Genomic DNA, 17624 nt, shown 5'->3' with positions numbered 1-17624 from the left:
CCAAGCCACTCCAAGCAAACACACAAACAAAGGTTCAAAACGGAGCCACAAAACCCAACGCTGACGGTCACTCTTCAGCGAGGTGCATGGGAAATTCCGTACGAAAAAGATGATATCCCCTTTCCAATGTACAGTGGTCTCTGTGTGTGTTGGAATGGGTGATTCCGGTTCCGGTGTTTCAAACCTTCTCCAAAGAGGGAAAGCTGCAGGAGCAAGAGCACAGGGAGGAGAAATTTAAATTTATATTGTGAAACTTTTATGAAGTAGTAATAAAGATAAGAAAACAAACTGCAGCGCTGCTCTGGTCCGGGTGTACGATACGTAGGCGAAAGAGTTGCTGTTGCTGCTGCCAGCGAGGACAGGACAGTTGGCGACCGTGCTGACAAACACGTGGAAAGTGGATAGAGTGCTGGAAGTAAGCAGGCAATCAACCCAACCCAACCCAACCCCAACTGCTCAGCTGAACGACAGCACGGGAACTGACACAGCGACGGCACAACCATTTCAATGTGTCTCCAGCGACACACCGTAAAGCGAACGATTGCCACGGAAAAGCTAATAAGAATCACGAATAAGACGGGATGGACGCTGGTAGAAGACGCACTTTTACGCACTTTTTACTTATAAACTTTACACTCCCCAGTGGTACGTAGAAGATAGAGCCGGAGCTGCGTTTATTGATTAAAATATCTGGATATGGGCACAAAAAATACTTCCAAAAAAGAAACGCCACATGTGGGTACACCGTGGTACTTAAACTTAAACCTTCATCTCGAGCCAGCGCGCCGGATTGGCGATCGTCATCGTGTCGACCGTCTTAATGTCGATGCCACGGAGCGAGAAGCGCATCAGCACGTTGTTCAGTATGTGGCTGTACCCGTGACCACCGAACGAGGTCTGCAATAAGATCCCAAAATTAGCTACTCACGAACGAGCTTTCTCCCTCGCCGCCCGGTTCCCACTTACCAGACGATGCTTCGTGTGTATATCGTGCGCCATCAGCACGCGCTCCGCGTAACCCTCCTCGATCAGACGGACAATCTTCTGGATGCGCTGCTCGTCCGACTGCATGTAGGAGTTCGGGTTGAGCTGATAGTACGAACACTCCGTACCGAACAGATCGAACTGCAGGTACGTGCCCAGCTTGGCAAACTCCAGCAGATCCTCGTCCTCGAACAGCGTCCGATCGAGATGGGACATTACACACTTGGACGCACTGCCACCCGCCTCCAGATACAGCCGAACGATCTCGTACGGTGCCTCCCGCTCCCTGCCCGGATGGAACGATACGCCACATCCAACCACACCCTGTACCTCCGCCGTTGCCTGTATCGCGTTCCGCTCGAAGTGACTGATCGGCCAACCGCTGCCCACTTCCCCAATAAATCCACACTTTACCGGCTCATCTAACCCGTCCACCTCCACGCCAAACAGCAGCTCCTTCGTGTACAGGTCCGTCATCTGCTCCACACTCATCGCGTGCGTTGCCGCATCCTGCATCACGTGAATGTAGTGTCCCGTGCCAGCAATCACATGCACGTTCGCTTCCCGCGACACATCGTGCATCAGCTTCAGATTGCGACCCAATCCATGGGATGTGTTCTCGACAATTGCGCCACCACCAAACTTCTTGTACGCCACCACATCCTTGGTTACGGCTTCGTGCGTATCAAAGTCTTCGAAGTTGATATTGTACCGGCTACCGTACGGGTACTGCCGTACGTACCCCACATTCTCCAGCGTAATGCGCTTGCTCACGTACTCCTCGACCGCATCCGGCGGAGCCGAGTACATCTTGTCGAAGTTGAGCGAAAAGTGCTCATGCGTAAGGGTGTACCCGAGCTGCTCCGGATCGACCGGGCCACGCACTGGTAAAACGAGCGTATATAAGTCGGTTTGCAGTGCCACTGGAATGGATGATCTACACTTTCACACCACTTACCTGTTTGAACTTTCATCATTGCTGCAAAATTACTGCTGCTCTCCGATCCGATCGTGCTGAGATGTGCAACTGAACTGCGTTGCAAGATAACGTTTGCTGTTTGCTTGGTACGTGATCTGAAACGGAATGAACTTTTCGGCGTTTATATTCAACCCACCTCACGAGACACGATAATTGACCCCACCACCGGTTTTCGTTGTGGCGTGTTTGCTAGAGAGCCGCGCAGTGCCTGCCTGTGTGATGCGCTCGTTATCTCGCGCTTTGCGTCTTATCTACGTGAGCTTCAGCGTTGCTCGGGGTATGCTGTAGTATGCCTCGTACGGTCTGTGGAAGGGAAAGATTGAGGTATAGATGAGTATGGGGTTCGGAATGATCAGTTTCTTTTATCTTTCCAATACAAGTGCATTGAACACAGCTACGGACGAAGGGTGCATAATGCAGTTTGACTTAAGGCGACTGATCGGTGGTACATAAACCTGACCTACATAGGCACAAACAAGTCGGAACTCGAGACATCTTATTTTTCTTTGGATAAATCCCGTTCGTGTGGTTCACTTCTTTTTCTTCCATCTCCCCGAAGAAACCCTTTATGATAAATAAAGAATCTCTTTATCAACCGTTGGTGAGCCGCCTAAAGTCTTGAGATCCGGAAGAAAACAAAACCAAGGATACTTTTTTTACCGGCCCATTGTGTTTTAGCGTCGTTGTTATCTGCTTCTGGAAGCGTGGATAGTAAACAACAACAACCACATACATAAACAACAACAACCACAAACACATAGATGTGAACAGATGACCCTTTTTCGTGGGATAAAAATAGTATTCGACGATTGAAGCTTCACACATACATGAAACATGTGTCGTTTAATTTCGGACCGTTGGAATCTAGAACAGTTATCTGTTTTGATAACTCTACGTAATTTCCATGGACTTAATTAAAAAAAGGAGTAAAAAAACCCTAAAAATCATGTTAATTGACGCGCGACACAGGGGTTTACGTTGTTTCTGTGGAGAGTTTTATTATATTTGTAGTTGATGCCTTTCCGATGAGCTGCTCCCGTGGTACAGACGTCAGGCCATACAAATTGACATTACGCTGTGCAGAACATGGGTTCAAGACTCGTATGGACTGAGCAGCAGGACGCAAATCATATGACATTGACTAATATACTTAATTATGTTGTTTAAATCAATTCAAATCACTATTATACTGTTGTGTTTTGCGATCTTACTTTAACCTTGGAACCGTTGTTGCATCAATTAAGTTGAAGAAGAAGAATAGAGTTTGATGTGCTTTTATTATTATCATTCATCAATGAATATTAAATCTGCAGCAACTTAAGCATAATATTTATAAGCATTTATTGTCAATTTGAAACTGATACCAATGCGTGTTGGTGGTAATTCGATATTTCATTGATTCATCAATTCGAAACTAAATCATTGTTAATCTGAAACCCTCAACAAACTGATGCTATTCCGATACCCAATTCCGCACCGATTTCTTGATAATCCGATACCATTTCGATAATGAGCTCGTTATTGAGAGGATGAGTTTTCCTTGATCCATTAACCAACCAACAAATCATAACCAGCGTGCAATTTCTTTATTCTACTGTAGAACATTTATTTCTATTTAAGCAAAGGCGTAGTAGTGTTCGCAAAGCTTTTCGTAAAAAAGAACCCAAAAAACGAAAGAAAAAAAAACGCACACACACAAAAACTACAGAACTGCTCCCGCTTATAGTGTTTCAGCTTTGTTGATGAAACATGCTGCATGCATTGAACCGCAACACCACCATCACCACCACCTCCACCACACAATCACTGCTGGGCTTCCTGGGCCTGGGGCTTTAGCTCCTTGATCTGCATGATCAGGTAAGCCTTCTCGTCGTTGAACTGTTCGTCCTCGGAGCGATCGGTATGGAAGCGGGTAAGAAAGTCGACCAGCTTTTCCTGATTCCGCAGCAGTATGTCCATGATCGGTTTCGGTTTGTTCGGGTTCGCCACGAACACCTTGAACACGTGGAACGCCTCGAACTGTATGTTGCGCGACGTTTCCTTCAGCATGTTCATCATCAGCTTCAGGTTGTCCGGGTTGGAGATGTACTTCGTCATCACGGTGAAGTTGTGCCGGTCGAGCAGCAGCTCGCCGAGCAGCTTCAGGCTCTGGCGACGCGTCACGTAGTTCTCCGAGTTGAGCAGCGCCTCGTACCGGCTAAACACCTTGTCGTAGTTCTGCTCGAGAAACTCCGCGCTCAGCAGCTTGTGGCGGGTGAGCAGCTCCTTGAACGTGGAGAACGCATCGGACGCAATGTCGAACGTGGACACCTCGACGTAGCGGAAGAAGTTGAAAAACTCCTCCGAGTGGAGCATGATCTTGGCGAGCGCCTCGTGCCGAGCGCACTCGCGCAACATGATGCCACAGTTGAGCGCGATCTCCTGATGCTCGTACCCGGCCATCAGCGTGAACAGAATCTCCGGCTTGGTGCAGATGTACTCGACCGTCGGCAGCCGGGTGCCGATCTGGCGTCTGATCACATTGTTGAAGATGTGTGCCACGTCCTTCTTGCCCTCGAAGTCAATGCGGTTCAGGTTCTGTATCAGCAGCAGCAGCAGATCGGTGCTGTACAGCTCGTGGGCCAGCTGCGAGATGACGATCTCGGTCTGCGGCTCGGCATCGGCCGTACCGCACAGCATGTTCTTGATCGACACCAGGTTCTTGCTCACATCTTCCTGTGCCTTTTCCGCCTTCTTATCGCCGCGCTCCAGCGCATTGACCGCCTCCTTCAGCGACTTCACCAGCTCCTGTGGGCTTTTCTGCGATTTACCAAACAGTGGCATCGTTGCACGCTCACGTCAAGCTTTTGCGTCCTTACCGGGGGGGGAAGAGGGGGCACAGTGATCGTTCGCCCAGGCCCGCTGCTACATAAGTGGTGTCGCAACACGAGCAAACACCGCACTTGCTACAATTAAAAGTCATAACGAAATCCATTATTATACATGTTTTGTTGTGTCCTGTGAGCGGAAGGGCCACACAACTTAAACTTTTGAAAATCGAAGCCTTTTAAAATCGATTTACACAAACAAACAAACAGAAACGGTCATTTCAAATCTCATTTAGCTGCTCCCATGGCAAAATGACACAGCCGTACCCCTCGAAACACAAATAACCCCCCCTCACCTGTCAAAGTCAGCTGTTCGGCACACATCCAGCGCACACACGACCCCAAAACAAAACCTTCCGCAAATTTTACACAATGCCGAAAAATTACGAAGCCGAAAAGAACAACCCTTGTTTGAAGGTAAGCCCAACGCAAGCGAAATTACGAATGCAACCTAACCACACCACCCGCCCATTCCCCGCACCCACAGGAGCAGGAACTGTCCTACAAATGTCTCAGCAAGAACAACTTCGACCACGGCAAGTGTGAGCTGTATTATGCAAACTACAACAATTGCAAGGAGTTTTGGGTACGCAGCGGGTGGCTAGCGGGCCGTTTCGCATCGTTTGGGAGCTGGACGTAACGAGTTTCCCTACTTTTAGAACAAAGTGCGAGCGGATCGACGCGCGAACGGTATCTTCCCTTACCTACCAGATGTTGCCGACCGGGAAAGTATCAAAGCCGAGTATATGAAGACGAAACCGACGTGAAGCACAGCACAGGACGGACGTGGGAGACACGAGCCCACCGTTAGCAATCAGGGGTTTTCGTTAATTTGTAGATAATGCAGTGAAATAAAAGGGTTCGCACGGGGATGTAAACAGTCTCGCGACGAGCACAGCACAGCGTATACGGACTTGTTGACGTTTCGTTTCGATCTGCCAAGTAGGCAAGGAGTGGAAACTTCCATTCAAGCACTTGTATGGCTTTTGATTGGTTTGTCTCTTTTTTGTGTGTGATATTTTACAGTTTTTGTTCAGGTAGTATAAAAAGCTCAATTAATTTACGTGCCATGATCTGGTAAAGTTGTTTCATAATACGGGGAAATTGGTAAAAATTAACGAACAGCAATTTTTCCTACCAATTCTGTCAAAAGTGCCACCGGAGACAGTTGCTTGCCGGTTTGTGTTTGTAAACAAAGTCAACTGTCAGTCGCAAAAATTCACAAAAGAGGTTTGTTTGGGGTGCAACGGATTTTCCTCTGCTCGATGTGTGTTTTCTCGCTTTTCGCCAGTACCTCTCAAGGATGTCCGCCGTTCGGAGCTGTGCCCTGTGCCAAAACCGGTCCAACATCACTGACCAGCAAACGGACGATGCGCTGGAGCGCATCACCTATCACAAGTTTCCCACCAATCCGGAACGGCGCGATCGATGGATAGAGTTCTGCGACCTGCCCAAGGAAAGCTTTCCCAAATCGGCCTACAAATTCCTGTGCAGCAGCCACTTCACCCCGGAATGCTTCGAGCGTGATCTGCGCGGTGAGCTGCTGTACGGAACGAAGCGAATGGCGCTGCAAAAGGACGCCATGCCAACGATCCGCTCGGTGAGCCAGCAGCTAAAACGGACGACGAATGCAATCGCTACCGAAGAGGAGGAACGAAAGAAGCGCAAGCAGGAGGTGGATAAACTGTTGAGCGGTGAAGTGGCCGCATCGGAACCGATCGTGAACCCATTTCGAAAGCACGTGTGCGAGCGAATGATGGGACGGGAGCGGACGGATGGCTCGGGAAAGCCGCTACACATCATACCGCCCATGAGCGAGGAGGAGCTGGTGCAGCGGATTGTGGAGCTGGAGCAGGAAACGCGCTGGCAGCGGGAAGAAATCGGCCGGCTGCGTGCCACGATCGACGGCAAGACGGAAAAGATCAACTTTGCCAAGGCGGAGCTGGTGAACGTGGCCATCTTGCTGCAGGAGCTGAAGGAACACACGAACCGGCACGTGGAGGACCGCGTTGCGGAGCTTTTAGCCGGTCGGTTTGGCGAAGGACAGTTGGCATCGATTCTGGCCGGGCAGCCGGAACAAACGGCGGCGCAGGTGCTGTGGACGGAAGATGAGCTAGCGAAAGCGCTCCGACTTCGCTGCATCAGCCAGGAAGCGTTCGCGTACGTACGCCAACAGTTGCGCTATCCACTGCCGGACGCGCCACAGCTCGCTCGGTGGATACACTCCGTTTATCTCGAAACGGGTCACAGTGCAGCGGCGTTCCGGTTGCTGGAGCTGCGCAAATCAGCGCTTAAAAAGGTCGAACTTGTCTGCACACTAAGCCTGATCCGCACCAACGCACCCGTCCGGTACCGGTACGATGGCACGCGCGATCAAATCGTTGGTCCCAACGCGCAACTTCATTGCCTCACCGTGCAGGGAGTGTTTGCCCGCTGGCAGCAGATCGTGCACACTGATTTTGATCTTATTCTAAGCCGAGAAATGGTAGAAAAAACCATCATCGAGCTGTATAAAATCGGTTACCACGTGGTTGCCATCACGACTGACTGTGACGCGGCGATTGTGCGCACATGGGACGCATTGAACGTAAGCGCCGATCAACACTACATACGCCATCCGGTAACGGATAATGCGGTGTATCTGTACGCCTGCCCCGCCCGAACGTTAGCCACCATGCATCGGATACTGATCGAGGATGGGTTCGTGATGCAGGAGAACAATCTGGCGATTACGAAAGCGACGCTACTGTCGGTGCTTTCCGACAGCAGTGCCATTTATCAGCGATACCTAAGCGACGGGGTGCGTATGAAAGCATGTCGAAGATTTAAAATTTGACTAAAAGACGATTATTTTATATATTTGCAGGCTCTTCTGGAGCTCGAGAACAATCCCAATCTTGCGCGGGAATTTATCTCCCTCAAAACAACAACCGCACTAAGACTGCTCGCTCACACCGACAATGACGAGGAAGGTCTTCTGTCCACAGTGACGACCCTGTTCGATCTTTTCGTCGATTGGTGCGACCTGTGCATGACTACTAACGGCCAAAATTTCATTCCCAAGCAGCATCTGATTACCGAACTACCGTACGGGGTGTGCGAGGACGAGCAGAACATCGTGCTAGATGGGATGTACGATGTGATGGAAAGCATACGGTGCGTGAATGCCGACTACGAGTTCCTCCCGCAGGCCGTTCTTCTTTCCATCAACTCGATGCGGAAGTTGCTGCCCGATCTGAGAGCGTACTATCCCGGGGAAGTGAAGGGATTGCCAATGCTACCGTTGAGCACAATGCCGATGCATAGAACGATCTGCAAACTGAAGGAAAGCATCCACCGACAAGCTCCAACATTCCGTCCACTCTCTGTAAATGAGGTTCTATTTCAACTCTGCAAAACGGTCGCCTCGGTGGAGGGATATCCACATGTAACGAACTTACAATTGCAACATGCGAATCTTTTGGGGGAAATTCCCATGGAAAGTCTTCACCGATCGGATGATCCATCGGACCCGGAGCTGGATGCTGTAACCGACGCTAATGCTTGTGATTATTTAACTCACATGATTGTGTCTCGATTGGGCCAAAGGTATGACTATCTCGGAGAAACCTCCTCGGTGATTGAGCGTACAGCCGGACAGTACGTTGTGAAGCCACTGGGCGATGCTTTTGGCTGGGTGAAACCCTCCGCCCTATGGAGAGAGCAGGCAAAACAGCTGGAATCTTACGTATGCGGCATGATCCACGAGAAAAAGGACAGATTGGCGGAAAGTATTGTCGATTCCATTCTCGCCCGTCATCCCCGCATGGGACGCGATCTGCTGGAGCTGTACGTTAGGACACGGATAGCCATTAGGATACAGACGCTGAATGGTCAGCTAGACGAAACAACCAACGTGGACCGCCAACCTTTCAGCTAGCAAATAAAGCCGCTTCTTCCCGGTGTGGATTTTGGATGTAGCTTTCGCCCGTTACGTTTATTGCTTCAGACGATTAAATGATTGGAATGCGAAGGCGGTTGTCACACACCTCCCTATTACGCTGTTCTGTTAAGGAGTATTTGAAAGTTTTCCGTCACCAGATAATCGTCCCCAAAAATTATAACGAGATTCACCTCAAACTCTGTGGCGTGGGAGGGAGAAAAAGAAGCAAATTTAAATTGGTGGTTTGGTTTAAAAAAAACGTACCTCTTCGAAATCGACCCACTTACCAACTTTAAAATTCTTCGTTATCAGCGTCGGACAGGTGAAAAGCCTCGGCAGCGTCATGTAGATCGGTATCGCCACCTTCGGGCACACGTTCCCGTCCGCGATCTGGATGTTCTGTATTTCCGTCGCGTCGCGCGAGTAACCCTCCGCGCAGCCGCACGTCTCCACCCGCACCAGCTGTATCTCGATCGACTTGATGGCCACCTCCGTATGGTGCACCGTCACGCTGCCCGTGAACGGTTTCGTCACGCAGCAGTCGGTCGAATCGAGCGTGCCGGAAATGAGAAACCTCGGTATGGAAATCCGCTCCTTGGCCGTTTTCTGCAGCGTATCGGGGCTGATCGAAAACTGCACCTCCTTCGGCGGGTGCTCCACCATCGGCCGGTACTGGATGATGAACTGTTGCGTTTTCTGCACACTTTTGGCGAGAAAGCTGCGCTTGATGTCACACCGCAGCATGTACGTGATGTTCACAAACACGCCGTGGTACGTTTCGTACAGCGTTTTCGGTTCCTTCGGGCAGATGAGCGGAAACTCGAAGGGAAATTCGCTGGCACCGATGGGCAGCTTGCCGGACGGGGCCAGATCCGTGTGCTGGTTGAGCAGGGCGATCGGTTTGACGCTGTTGTACAGTGCCTCGAAGATGCCCACGTTCTTGTTGCTGATCTGCAGGTTGACCGAGCCCTCGAGGGCGAGCGCAATGCCATCGTGCTTCGTTTCCGACCCGCACACGATCTGCACCACACCGGAAACCGTTTCCTTTGGAGGGGATGGGATGAATGAAACGAATAATTATTGTGAAAAAACACGGGAAACCTCCCCATGACTCCTACGTACCCCTTCGTAGTACACTTTGTTCGCACGGCGAAGCTTGATTTCTACAGTAATTGACATCGTGTTCACTTCTACGCAGCTAATCCGAGTTGGGCAACGAACAAACGATAATCCTGCTCATCATCAGCAGCCCATGTCCCCCGAAAACTGCTCCACACACAAAAAAGGCCGTCCTCCGCACTGATAAGGGTTCCGCTCTAACCATCCGAGACCTGCACCGAACGAACACAAACAAACGCACTGTTGACAGATTGCAGCTTGTCAGGGTTTGTATAGGCTAAGGTGCGCTTTTGTTTACATATGCAAACACGATTCAGAAAAGGTATTTCAGCTTGCTATGGTCATTTTATTCGGGGGAAAATTTCGATTCTCTTTTCCCTATTCATTCACTCGCCACGACACGCAGATTAGGATTCCATTCCTCTAGCATGGCCACCGTCAGCTTCCAGTGTATGTCCTTTTCCGGATCGTCGACCAGCAGCAACTTCAAGCTGGGCAAACGGTACAAACAATTCAGCCCCCGGTGGGTTACGGCCGTCCCGCGCAAGTTTAGCCGCTCCAGCGAGGGCAGCACGTTGGCGGAGATCCGATCCAGATACCAATCGTCAAACCGTGCCACCTTCTCGAACGACAGATGCTTCAGCCGGAGCAACTTTTGGATGTTTTCCATGCCTTCGTAGAAGAGCGTCATGCCGTCGCAGCGTACCTCCTCCAGCACCATGCCCGGGATGTGGTGCCGCGGTAGGTCGTACTCGTCGTCTTCATCTTTCTGTATCCATTTGTCACTTCCACGGAATCTATTTAAAAAAAAAAACGGAAAACCAAGGAACGATTCAGCATGGAATCAATCCACAGGCTGTTACACAACCATGCTTACCGCACGGATCCGCCCCGATGCACGATAAAGTGTGCCGTGGCAATGTCGTCCCCGAGCGTGGCATGCCGCTCCGGGATAAACTTTTGCATGTGCGCCTCGATGGTGGTGCGACGCTTCTGCCACCATTCCAGGATGGCCGACGGTGAGAGGTCGATCGGTTGCTGCATCTTTTCCACCAGCTCGGAGTTACGGTTTTCCGACGCGAACAGTTTGAACGCGCTGTAGAAGCTGTCCGGCCGGTCGGAATACGGTGTGCGCCACTGGAGACGCTTTTTGTCTTCCTGTATCTTTTTGGCAATTTCCGGATCGAGATCGGGAGTCGGACCGATGGCCGGTGGCACATCGTTTGTGGGGCCTCTGTGAACGCTGGCCCGGTTCAGGGTGGACAGTCGGGTGGTGGTGCTTCTGACTAGCTTGTACATTGTTTTCTACTTGTTAATAGTAAAGATTAATTAAATTATTATCCTGCCGGCGGCACAAAAACGCACTGGAGCAGCTTGGCTGCCGGTGGACCGAAGTGCCTTTGTTTACGTTTTGCACTGACAGCACTACCCAACAGAGTGACCAGAAATACCGATTTATCTGTATTCCTGTTCGATTTCTGATATGCCTGCCGACTCACATAGTACCACCTCAAAACTACAGATTTTTCAATTATACTACCGAAAATCACAGATTTTCTCATAATACTGACCAAAAAGTCATAAAATCATTTTTTTATTATCGAACTATAAAACTCAGATAATACTCTAGTCAATCTAAATTATCCAGCAAAAATCTAACGACAGCACGTTTGAAAAAATGGTATCTGATGGAGCACTGCAGCGGCCCTAAGCGGTCGCGTAGACCCCCGAGAAAAGGCTTAGAATTCCTAATACAATTTTCAGATCGACACTTCACAAAAACCTGCATTTATGTGACCGATTAACCAAATCTAATCCATATCCCAATCCATATCCTAGATAAAGGATGCATTCTCTGGTGAGATGGAACTTTTGCATTAGCACCCCCCCCCCCACACGCTTAACACTTCTTTTTAACCTTTAAGTTGGCAACCGGATACCCGGGTATTTTTTTCAGCTTCGAACTGCAATAACTTTTGATTCATTGCTTTTATTGACCTGAAATTTTCCGTAGCCTCTCAACTTTTAATTTATGATTTTTTGGTGCATAAGTTGTAATTTCAAACAGCCTGTAAGTATTTTATTTTGATTTTTTTTTTAACTTTACCACGTAAGTTGGCAACCAGCATACCCGGGTATTCCATACATTTTGTATGGAGAATGACGTTTCTCTTCTTCCTCTTTTCGTATTGTGCTTATTTTCGAGTCAAAATCAAGCGATTCCAAATTTCAATTTGACCGTTATTTTTATCAAAAAAATGAAAAAAACTTAATGAATAAATGAAATAGAAGAGAATATATGGTCGGCATAACTTGCTTACAGCATTGAAATATAGAAAGCATTGTTTACCTATGAAAATCGTGAATTTTTTACATCAAAACGTGTGGAATACCCGGGTATGCCGGTTGCCAACTTACGTGTGTAAATCTGGTTGCCAACTCTACGGTTAATCGAGTTTCGGGCTTAAACCTACCGAAAACTACCGACAAAATCTGAAACTCATTCCGAAAACTACAGATACAATTTTGGAGCTCCTACAGAAATCTGCCAAAATTATCTGGCCACACTGGCGGCGTCGTTCCTGCTGTCATTCTCGGGCTCATCGTTGCCGTTCGGAAGAAAACACTTTCTGTTGTGAAACTCCCGTCGGGTTTTTTCTGTGCATTTGTGGCTAGAAAAGAAAATCATGAGTGATGCCGAACAGAGCGAAGATGGACAAGTGATGAGCGGCGTCGAGCTGAGCCCATCGGATGACGAGGAAACAACTGACTCGCTGGACATCAAACCACCGCAGGCGAGCAGCACCTACTATGGCATGAGCAAGCGCAAGGACAGGAAGGGGAAGGATCGACGGCACGCCAAGGACCATCTGCGCCATCACATGATGATGGAGCGGGAAGGTGACCGCGAGCGGGACCGTGGCGGCGAACGGCGCTTTGACCGTGGAAGCAATCGGATGGAGCGAGAGCACTACTACCGCGAGCGGGAGCATCATGCAGCCGGCGGTCGTGAGCAGCACCGACACCCGGGCCAGGGGCAGGGTTCCTCGTCGCGCTCGGGAAGTGGACGGGATCGAAGCGGCAGCGGCAGAGAAACCAGCTCCCGCGACAAACATCACTCGTCGCGGTACGAAATGAACCCATTCTACGGTGAAATGCGTGAAACGTATCACAGCAAGCGGGAACGTGACCGGGACCGCGGTGAGCGGGAGCACCGGGGCGAGCGCACCGACCGAGAAAGGGAGCGTGAGCGAGAGTACAACGAAAAACAGCAGCGCCGGGCGGAAGAAAAAGCGACCGATCCGGAGAAAATCATGGAAGATCTGCGTACCCGGCTGTTGCACAAAAAGAACCGGCGGGACTCGAAGCGTGGCACGGAGGGAGGTCGCGACCGTGACCGGGAGGCAGAACAGATGCACGCGGAGGAGGAAGAATACTATGCGGAGAAGAGGGAACGCCGCCGGGAGCAGCATATGCATCGCCGGTACCGCGAGGAGGAGGAAGCAAATGAAGGAGCCGCGAGGGAACGCACACGACACCATGACGGCGATCGTCGACGACATGCCGGGGAGGTGGTGGAAGTGCTGGAAAGCCCCGATCATTCGCACTACCACCAGCAGAAAACGTCGAGTGCACCCCGCACGGCGGAGGAAAAGGAGCAGGAGGAGCGTCGGGCGAAGCTGCTAGAAGCGGACCGGGAGATGCTCCGCCGGAAGGAGCTGGCACGGGAAGAGCTGGAAGCAAGGCGACTGCGCAAGGAGGAGGAGCGTGGCAGGGGCATCGAGACTGATTCCCACTCGGAGGAAGACACCGACGAGGAGGACGACGGGGAGATGGAAGAAGAGGAGGAAGAAGAGGAAGAGGAGCGCCCGTCGTACGAGGACGATGACGTTGAGATGGTGCCGGAAGACGACCGCGCACGAAGAGCCGCTGACCAGCGGGGTACGAAGCGTCGAGGCGAACGGGGCAGGGAGCGAAAGCGGCACCACCGGAATCGACATGCGTCCTCCCACTCACACACCAGCTCCTCGCATGGTTCGGAGGAGGACGAGCGGGACGAAGAGCATCCACCGGGAAGTCCGCTTTCGGTGGGCGATTTGGCGAAATCGGATCGCCGCCATTCCGGCTCGTATAACTCCCAGTCCCGATCGCCAACGAACTCACGTTCGGGTTCGGAATCGGGGTCGCGAAGTCGTTCGCGAAGTCCTCGGCGGCACCGTCGACACGAGGGACGTGATAGTCGCAGTCAAAGCAGTCGCAGCCGCTCGAGAGAAGAAGAGGCAAGAAAGCGTCCAACCGGCGGCGGTGGAGCTGATGATGAGGGAAAGGGCGAGGAGGGGAAAGCGTCCGGCGAAGCAAAACCAGCGGTCGGTGAGGAGGAATCGAAAGAGGTGGAGGTTAAGGATACACTTCCACCGTACTATCCGGGCATACAGGGCTGCCGCTCGGTGGAGGAATTCCTCTGCCTCAATCGCATCGAGGAAGGCACGTACGGTGTGGTGTACCGGGCGAAGGACAAACGCACCGAAGAGATTGTCGCCCTGAAGCGGCTAAAGATGGAGAAGGAAAAGGAGGGCTTCCCCATTACGTCCCTTCGGGAGATTAACACACTGCTCAAGGGGCAGCACCCGAACATTGTGACCGTGCGGGAGATTGTGGTCGGCAGCAATATGGACAAAATCTTCATCGTGATGGATTACGTCGAGCACGATCTGAAGTCGCTGATGGAAACGATGAAGCACAAGAAGCAGGTCTTTCTCCCCGGCGAGGTCAAATGTCTAACGCAGCAGCTGCTCCGGGCCGTTGCCCACCTGCACGACAACTGGATCCTGCACCGGGATCTGAAAACGTCCAATCTGCTCCTGTCCCACAAAGGCATCCTGAAGGTGGGCGATTTCGGGCTCGCCCGCGAGTACGGTTCCCCCCTCAAACCGTACACCTCGATCGTCGTTACGCTCTGGTACCGGGCGCCCGAACTGCTGCTCTGCTGCAAGGAATACTCCACCCCCATCGACATCTGGTCGGTTGGCTGCATCTTTGCGGAGTTTCTCTCGATGGCGGCACTCTTCCCGGGCAAGACGGAAATCGATCAGCTGAACCGCATCTTCAAGGATTTGGGCACGCCGAACGAAAAGATCTGGCCGGGCTACAACGAGCTGCCGGCCGTACAGAAAATGACCTTCACCGAGTATCCGGTGTCGAACTTGAGGAAGAAATTCGCCCACCTTACGAGCGAGCTGGGCATTTCGCTGCTCCAAGGCCTGCTGACGTTCGATCCGAAGCAACGGCTGACGGCGGAGGCGGCCCTGCAGCACAACTACTTCAAGGAGCTGCCGCTGCCGATCGATCCGGCCATGTTCCCCACCTGGCCGGCCAAGAGTGAGCTCGGGCTGAAGAAAGCGCTCGCCTCGAGCCCCAAGCCACCGAGCGGAGGTGGAGAGTTTAAAAAGCTGGTAAGTGGAAGTGAAAGGGACACACGCTTTTCCCATTCGGGAGTAGGCAAATTCATTGTTTTATGCTTCATTTTTCTTTTCCAGGGCGATGATGCCGTGCCGGACAATGCCGGCTTTCATCTTGGCGGCACGACGTACGCGGAATCGCGCCACCTTGCCATGGGACCCGGGTTTAGCCTAAAATTCTGAGGGCACGAGCTGTCATCCGGGTTCGGGTTGAAGTAGGCTGTGCGCACCCAGCACTACTTGCACCGAGCACCGGTTGACATTGAGACTGGCGGGCTGCCGCCGTCGTCCGATACGCGAGATGATCGAAATTCCAGACACAATTATCACAATAGAAATGAAAAGTGAAATGCAGAATTTGGAAATACTTCGCCTACATTACCCCAACAAGGAAGTTAGTTTTTAAAACATGAAAATCAATACAATTTACATTAGTGTTCTTTAAAACAGAAAAATTTTCTTAGTGCTTTCATTGAAAAAGACGAAAGTGATTGGTTGCATTCGAAAGGAACGTGTTCTAAAGAACAAAATGACCCGCAGAGAAAAGGCAGTGCAGAGTGTGCTAAATCGTGAGTACCATCACTATACAAATTCTACAAAATTTTCTACGATTAATTCCTACGCTATTTCCTTTGCTAATTCCTACACTATTCCTAATACCGAGTATAGTTTGTCGGATGGAAATGGAACTGCTTCGGTTCCAAACCCGGAAGAAGTATTGAAGTATCGTTCCGAATCCAAATCCGGAACAGTTCCAGGAACTGCTGTAGAAAATGAAATGAAATCGTGAGCTATTTCAAGATCGGTACAGGTCCATGATCTGTTCCTGGGTATGGGATCAGTATCATTTCCAGTACTGGTATGGGTTCAGTATCATTTCCAGTACTGGTATGGGTTCATGATCGGTTCTAGGACCAGTATACATTTATAAGCAGTTGTAAGAACGGTATGAGTTCATGCTAGGTTCCAGGACCGGTATGGATTCATAATAGATACTTTTTACAGTAAAGGAGATCTTTGAAATTTAGTTGCGTAGCTTGACTCTGTAATTAATTAGTTCTTAGAAACCCTGTAGTTTTCCAGTGTTTCTACTCCAGTGTTTTTAAACAGTTTTCCACTAATTCAACAGTTTTAATCAGTTTTCCACTAATTCCAGTGTTTTTAAACGAATTAAATGTTATAATTAGAACATGAACAAAAATTGCTAGAACGGGCTTCAAATTCCAAAGTTCCCACACAGCTTATGCGCACTCTCTGCTGATAATAACCCGCTGCGGTGCCCCAAATATGTCCACCCGCGAGACCCCATGACCGTGGCAGTGATAACCTAGGCCTTTGAGGGAAAAGTGAAAGAAAAACGAGTTAACCACAAAAACGCGCCATATTTTATCGCGATGTCGTCCTCCTGGCTTTTGGCGGCGCCCCACCCAAGTGCATGATGCACAACACCAAACACACCACACACACGGTAGATGTAAAACCGGTTCATTTTAGCATTGCGTGTTGCTTGCATCCATCCCACCCGCCCATTCATGCCTAACGATGTCCACTTTATCAGTAGCAAGTTATCGTTCATCGAGCCGCACTGACCGGTAGACACAGGTGGTTGTCTCGCGGCTCATTACATATCATTCTTGCGTGTCTTGCTCTCCCCGCTTAAAGCCCAGTGTGAGAGGTTATCGAAGGAGCAAGACACTCGCCAGGAATGTGAATAATTGGGCGATCTGCTAATTATCAGGCATTTGGTACAAAACGGGTGAGATGGATTAGCAGATCGCCCCGATTGTTGATTGTTTGAACTAGTGATGGGAGCTCGTAATTCCGTAGTTGATTCCGAGAAGCCGGAATCGGTAATCAATTCTAGAATCGGAATCGGTTCCGGAATTGCAAGCGACCTGGGAATCGCAATTTGTTACGGTAACGGATTCAGGATGGACTCCAGAAATGGAATTAGCTACGAAATGAGAATTGGTTCAGAAATCAGTCCGGGAATCTACATGAGAATGGATCGTTTACAAGTAAATTTTGATTCTTTGCGGCTATCACTACGTAGCATCATTGGACTCAAATGCCTATTTTTATGGAGATGCCAAAACCGACTCCGATTTCAATGACGGATCTGATTTCGGAGCCAATTCCAATTCTGGATCCGATTTCGATTCCAGAATCGATTTCGGAGCCGATTCCGAAGCTGATTTCGGAACAAATTTCAGATCCGATTCCGGAACAGACTCAGAAATCTGATTCCAGACCTACTATCCGGAATCGAATGCAGAAAACTTTGGAGCTAGCCG

The 17624-nt window shown here is 50.2% G+C and overlaps 6 protein-coding genes across 9 annotated transcripts; 2 read left to right on the top strand and 4 right to left on the bottom strand.

Moving 5' to 3' along the window:
• Positions 1-646: 646 nt before the first annotated feature.
• On the bottom strand, positions 647-2237 carry LOC121598854 (phosphotriesterase-related protein). Its single transcript, XM_041926199.1, has 3 exons — positions 1943-2237; positions 967-1868; positions 647-897 (listed from the first exon to the last, which is right to left on the bottom strand). The coding sequence occupies exons 1-3, from the start codon at positions 1959-1961 to the stop codon at positions 760-762; spliced, it is 1059 nt and encodes a 352-aa protein (XP_041782133.1). The 5' UTR covers positions 1962-2237; the 3' UTR covers positions 647-759.
• A 728-nt stretch (positions 2238-2965) lies between these two features.
• LOC121598855 (protein Mo25-like) lies at positions 2966-5630 on the bottom strand. 2 transcript variants are annotated; one of them, XM_041926201.1, is made up of 2 exons: positions 5539-5630; positions 2966-4908 (listed from the first exon to the last, which is right to left on the bottom strand). In XM_041926201.1, the coding sequence occupies exon 2, from the start codon at positions 4784-4786 to the stop codon at positions 3767-3769; it is 1020 nt and encodes a 339-aa protein (XP_041782135.1). In that variant the 5' UTR covers positions 4787-4908; positions 5539-5630; the 3' UTR covers positions 2966-3766. The 2 variants fall into 2 exon arrangements, with proteins under 2 accessions (XP_041782135.1, XP_041782134.1); XM_041926200.1 differs by having other exon boundaries at positions 5535-5627.
• On the top strand, positions 5138-5737 carry LOC121598859 (coiled-coil-helix-coiled-coil-helix domain-containing protein 7). The gene is made up of 3 exons (XM_041926204.1): positions 5138-5247; positions 5318-5416; positions 5490-5737. Exons 1-3 carry the CDS (start codon positions 5203-5205, stop codon positions 5595-5597), a joined length of 252 nt encoding a protein of 83 aa, XP_041782138.1. The 5' UTR covers positions 5138-5202; the 3' UTR covers positions 5598-5737.
• Positions 5738-8774: 3037 nt separating this feature from the next.
• LOC121598856 (vacuolar protein sorting-associated protein 26C) lies at positions 8775-10114 on the bottom strand. The gene is made up of 3 exons (XM_041926202.1): positions 9875-10114; positions 9040-9796; positions 8775-8951 (listed from the first exon to the last, which is right to left on the bottom strand). Exons 1-3 carry the CDS (start codon positions 9929-9931, stop codon positions 8866-8868), a joined length of 900 nt encoding a protein of 299 aa, XP_041782136.1. The 5' UTR covers positions 9932-10114; the 3' UTR covers positions 8775-8865.
• Positions 10115-10196: 82 nt separating this feature from the next.
• Positions 10197-11291, bottom strand: LOC121598858 (distal membrane-arm assembly complex protein 2). Its single transcript, XM_041926203.1, has 2 exons — positions 10749-11291; positions 10197-10668 (listed from the first exon to the last, which is right to left on the bottom strand). Exons 1-2 carry the CDS (start codon positions 11168-11170, stop codon positions 10254-10256), a joined length of 837 nt encoding a protein of 278 aa, XP_041782137.1. The 5' UTR covers positions 11171-11291; the 3' UTR covers positions 10197-10253.
• Positions 11292-12440: 1149 nt separating this feature from the next.
• LOC121598316 (serine/threonine-protein kinase PITSLRE) lies at positions 12441-16357 on the top strand. 3 transcript variants are annotated; one of them, XM_041924980.1, is made up of 4 exons: positions 12441-15324; positions 15409-15724; positions 15795-15899; positions 16000-16357. In XM_041924980.1, the coding sequence occupies exons 1-2, from the start codon at positions 12559-12561 to the stop codon at positions 15511-15513; spliced, it is 2871 nt and encodes a 956-aa protein (XP_041780914.1). In that variant the 5' UTR covers positions 12441-12558; the 3' UTR covers positions 15514-15724; positions 15795-15899; positions 16000-16357. The 3 variants fall into 3 exon arrangements, with proteins under 3 accessions (XP_041780914.1, XP_041780913.1, XP_041780912.1); XM_041924979.1 differs by having other exon boundaries at positions 15781-15899; XM_041924978.1 differs by having other exon boundaries at positions 15409-15899.
• Positions 16358-17624: the final 1267 nt, after the last annotated feature.

The sequence above is a fragment of the Anopheles merus genome, chromosome 3L, assembly GCF_017562075.2.
Source record: "Anopheles merus strain MAF chromosome 3L, AmerM5.1, whole genome shotgun sequence".
NCBI lineage: Eukaryota > Metazoa > Arthropoda > Insecta > Diptera > Culicidae > Anopheles > Anopheles merus.
The sequence above is the reverse complement of the archived record's forward strand: the minus strand, read 5'-3'. Positions and strand labels throughout refer to the sequence as shown.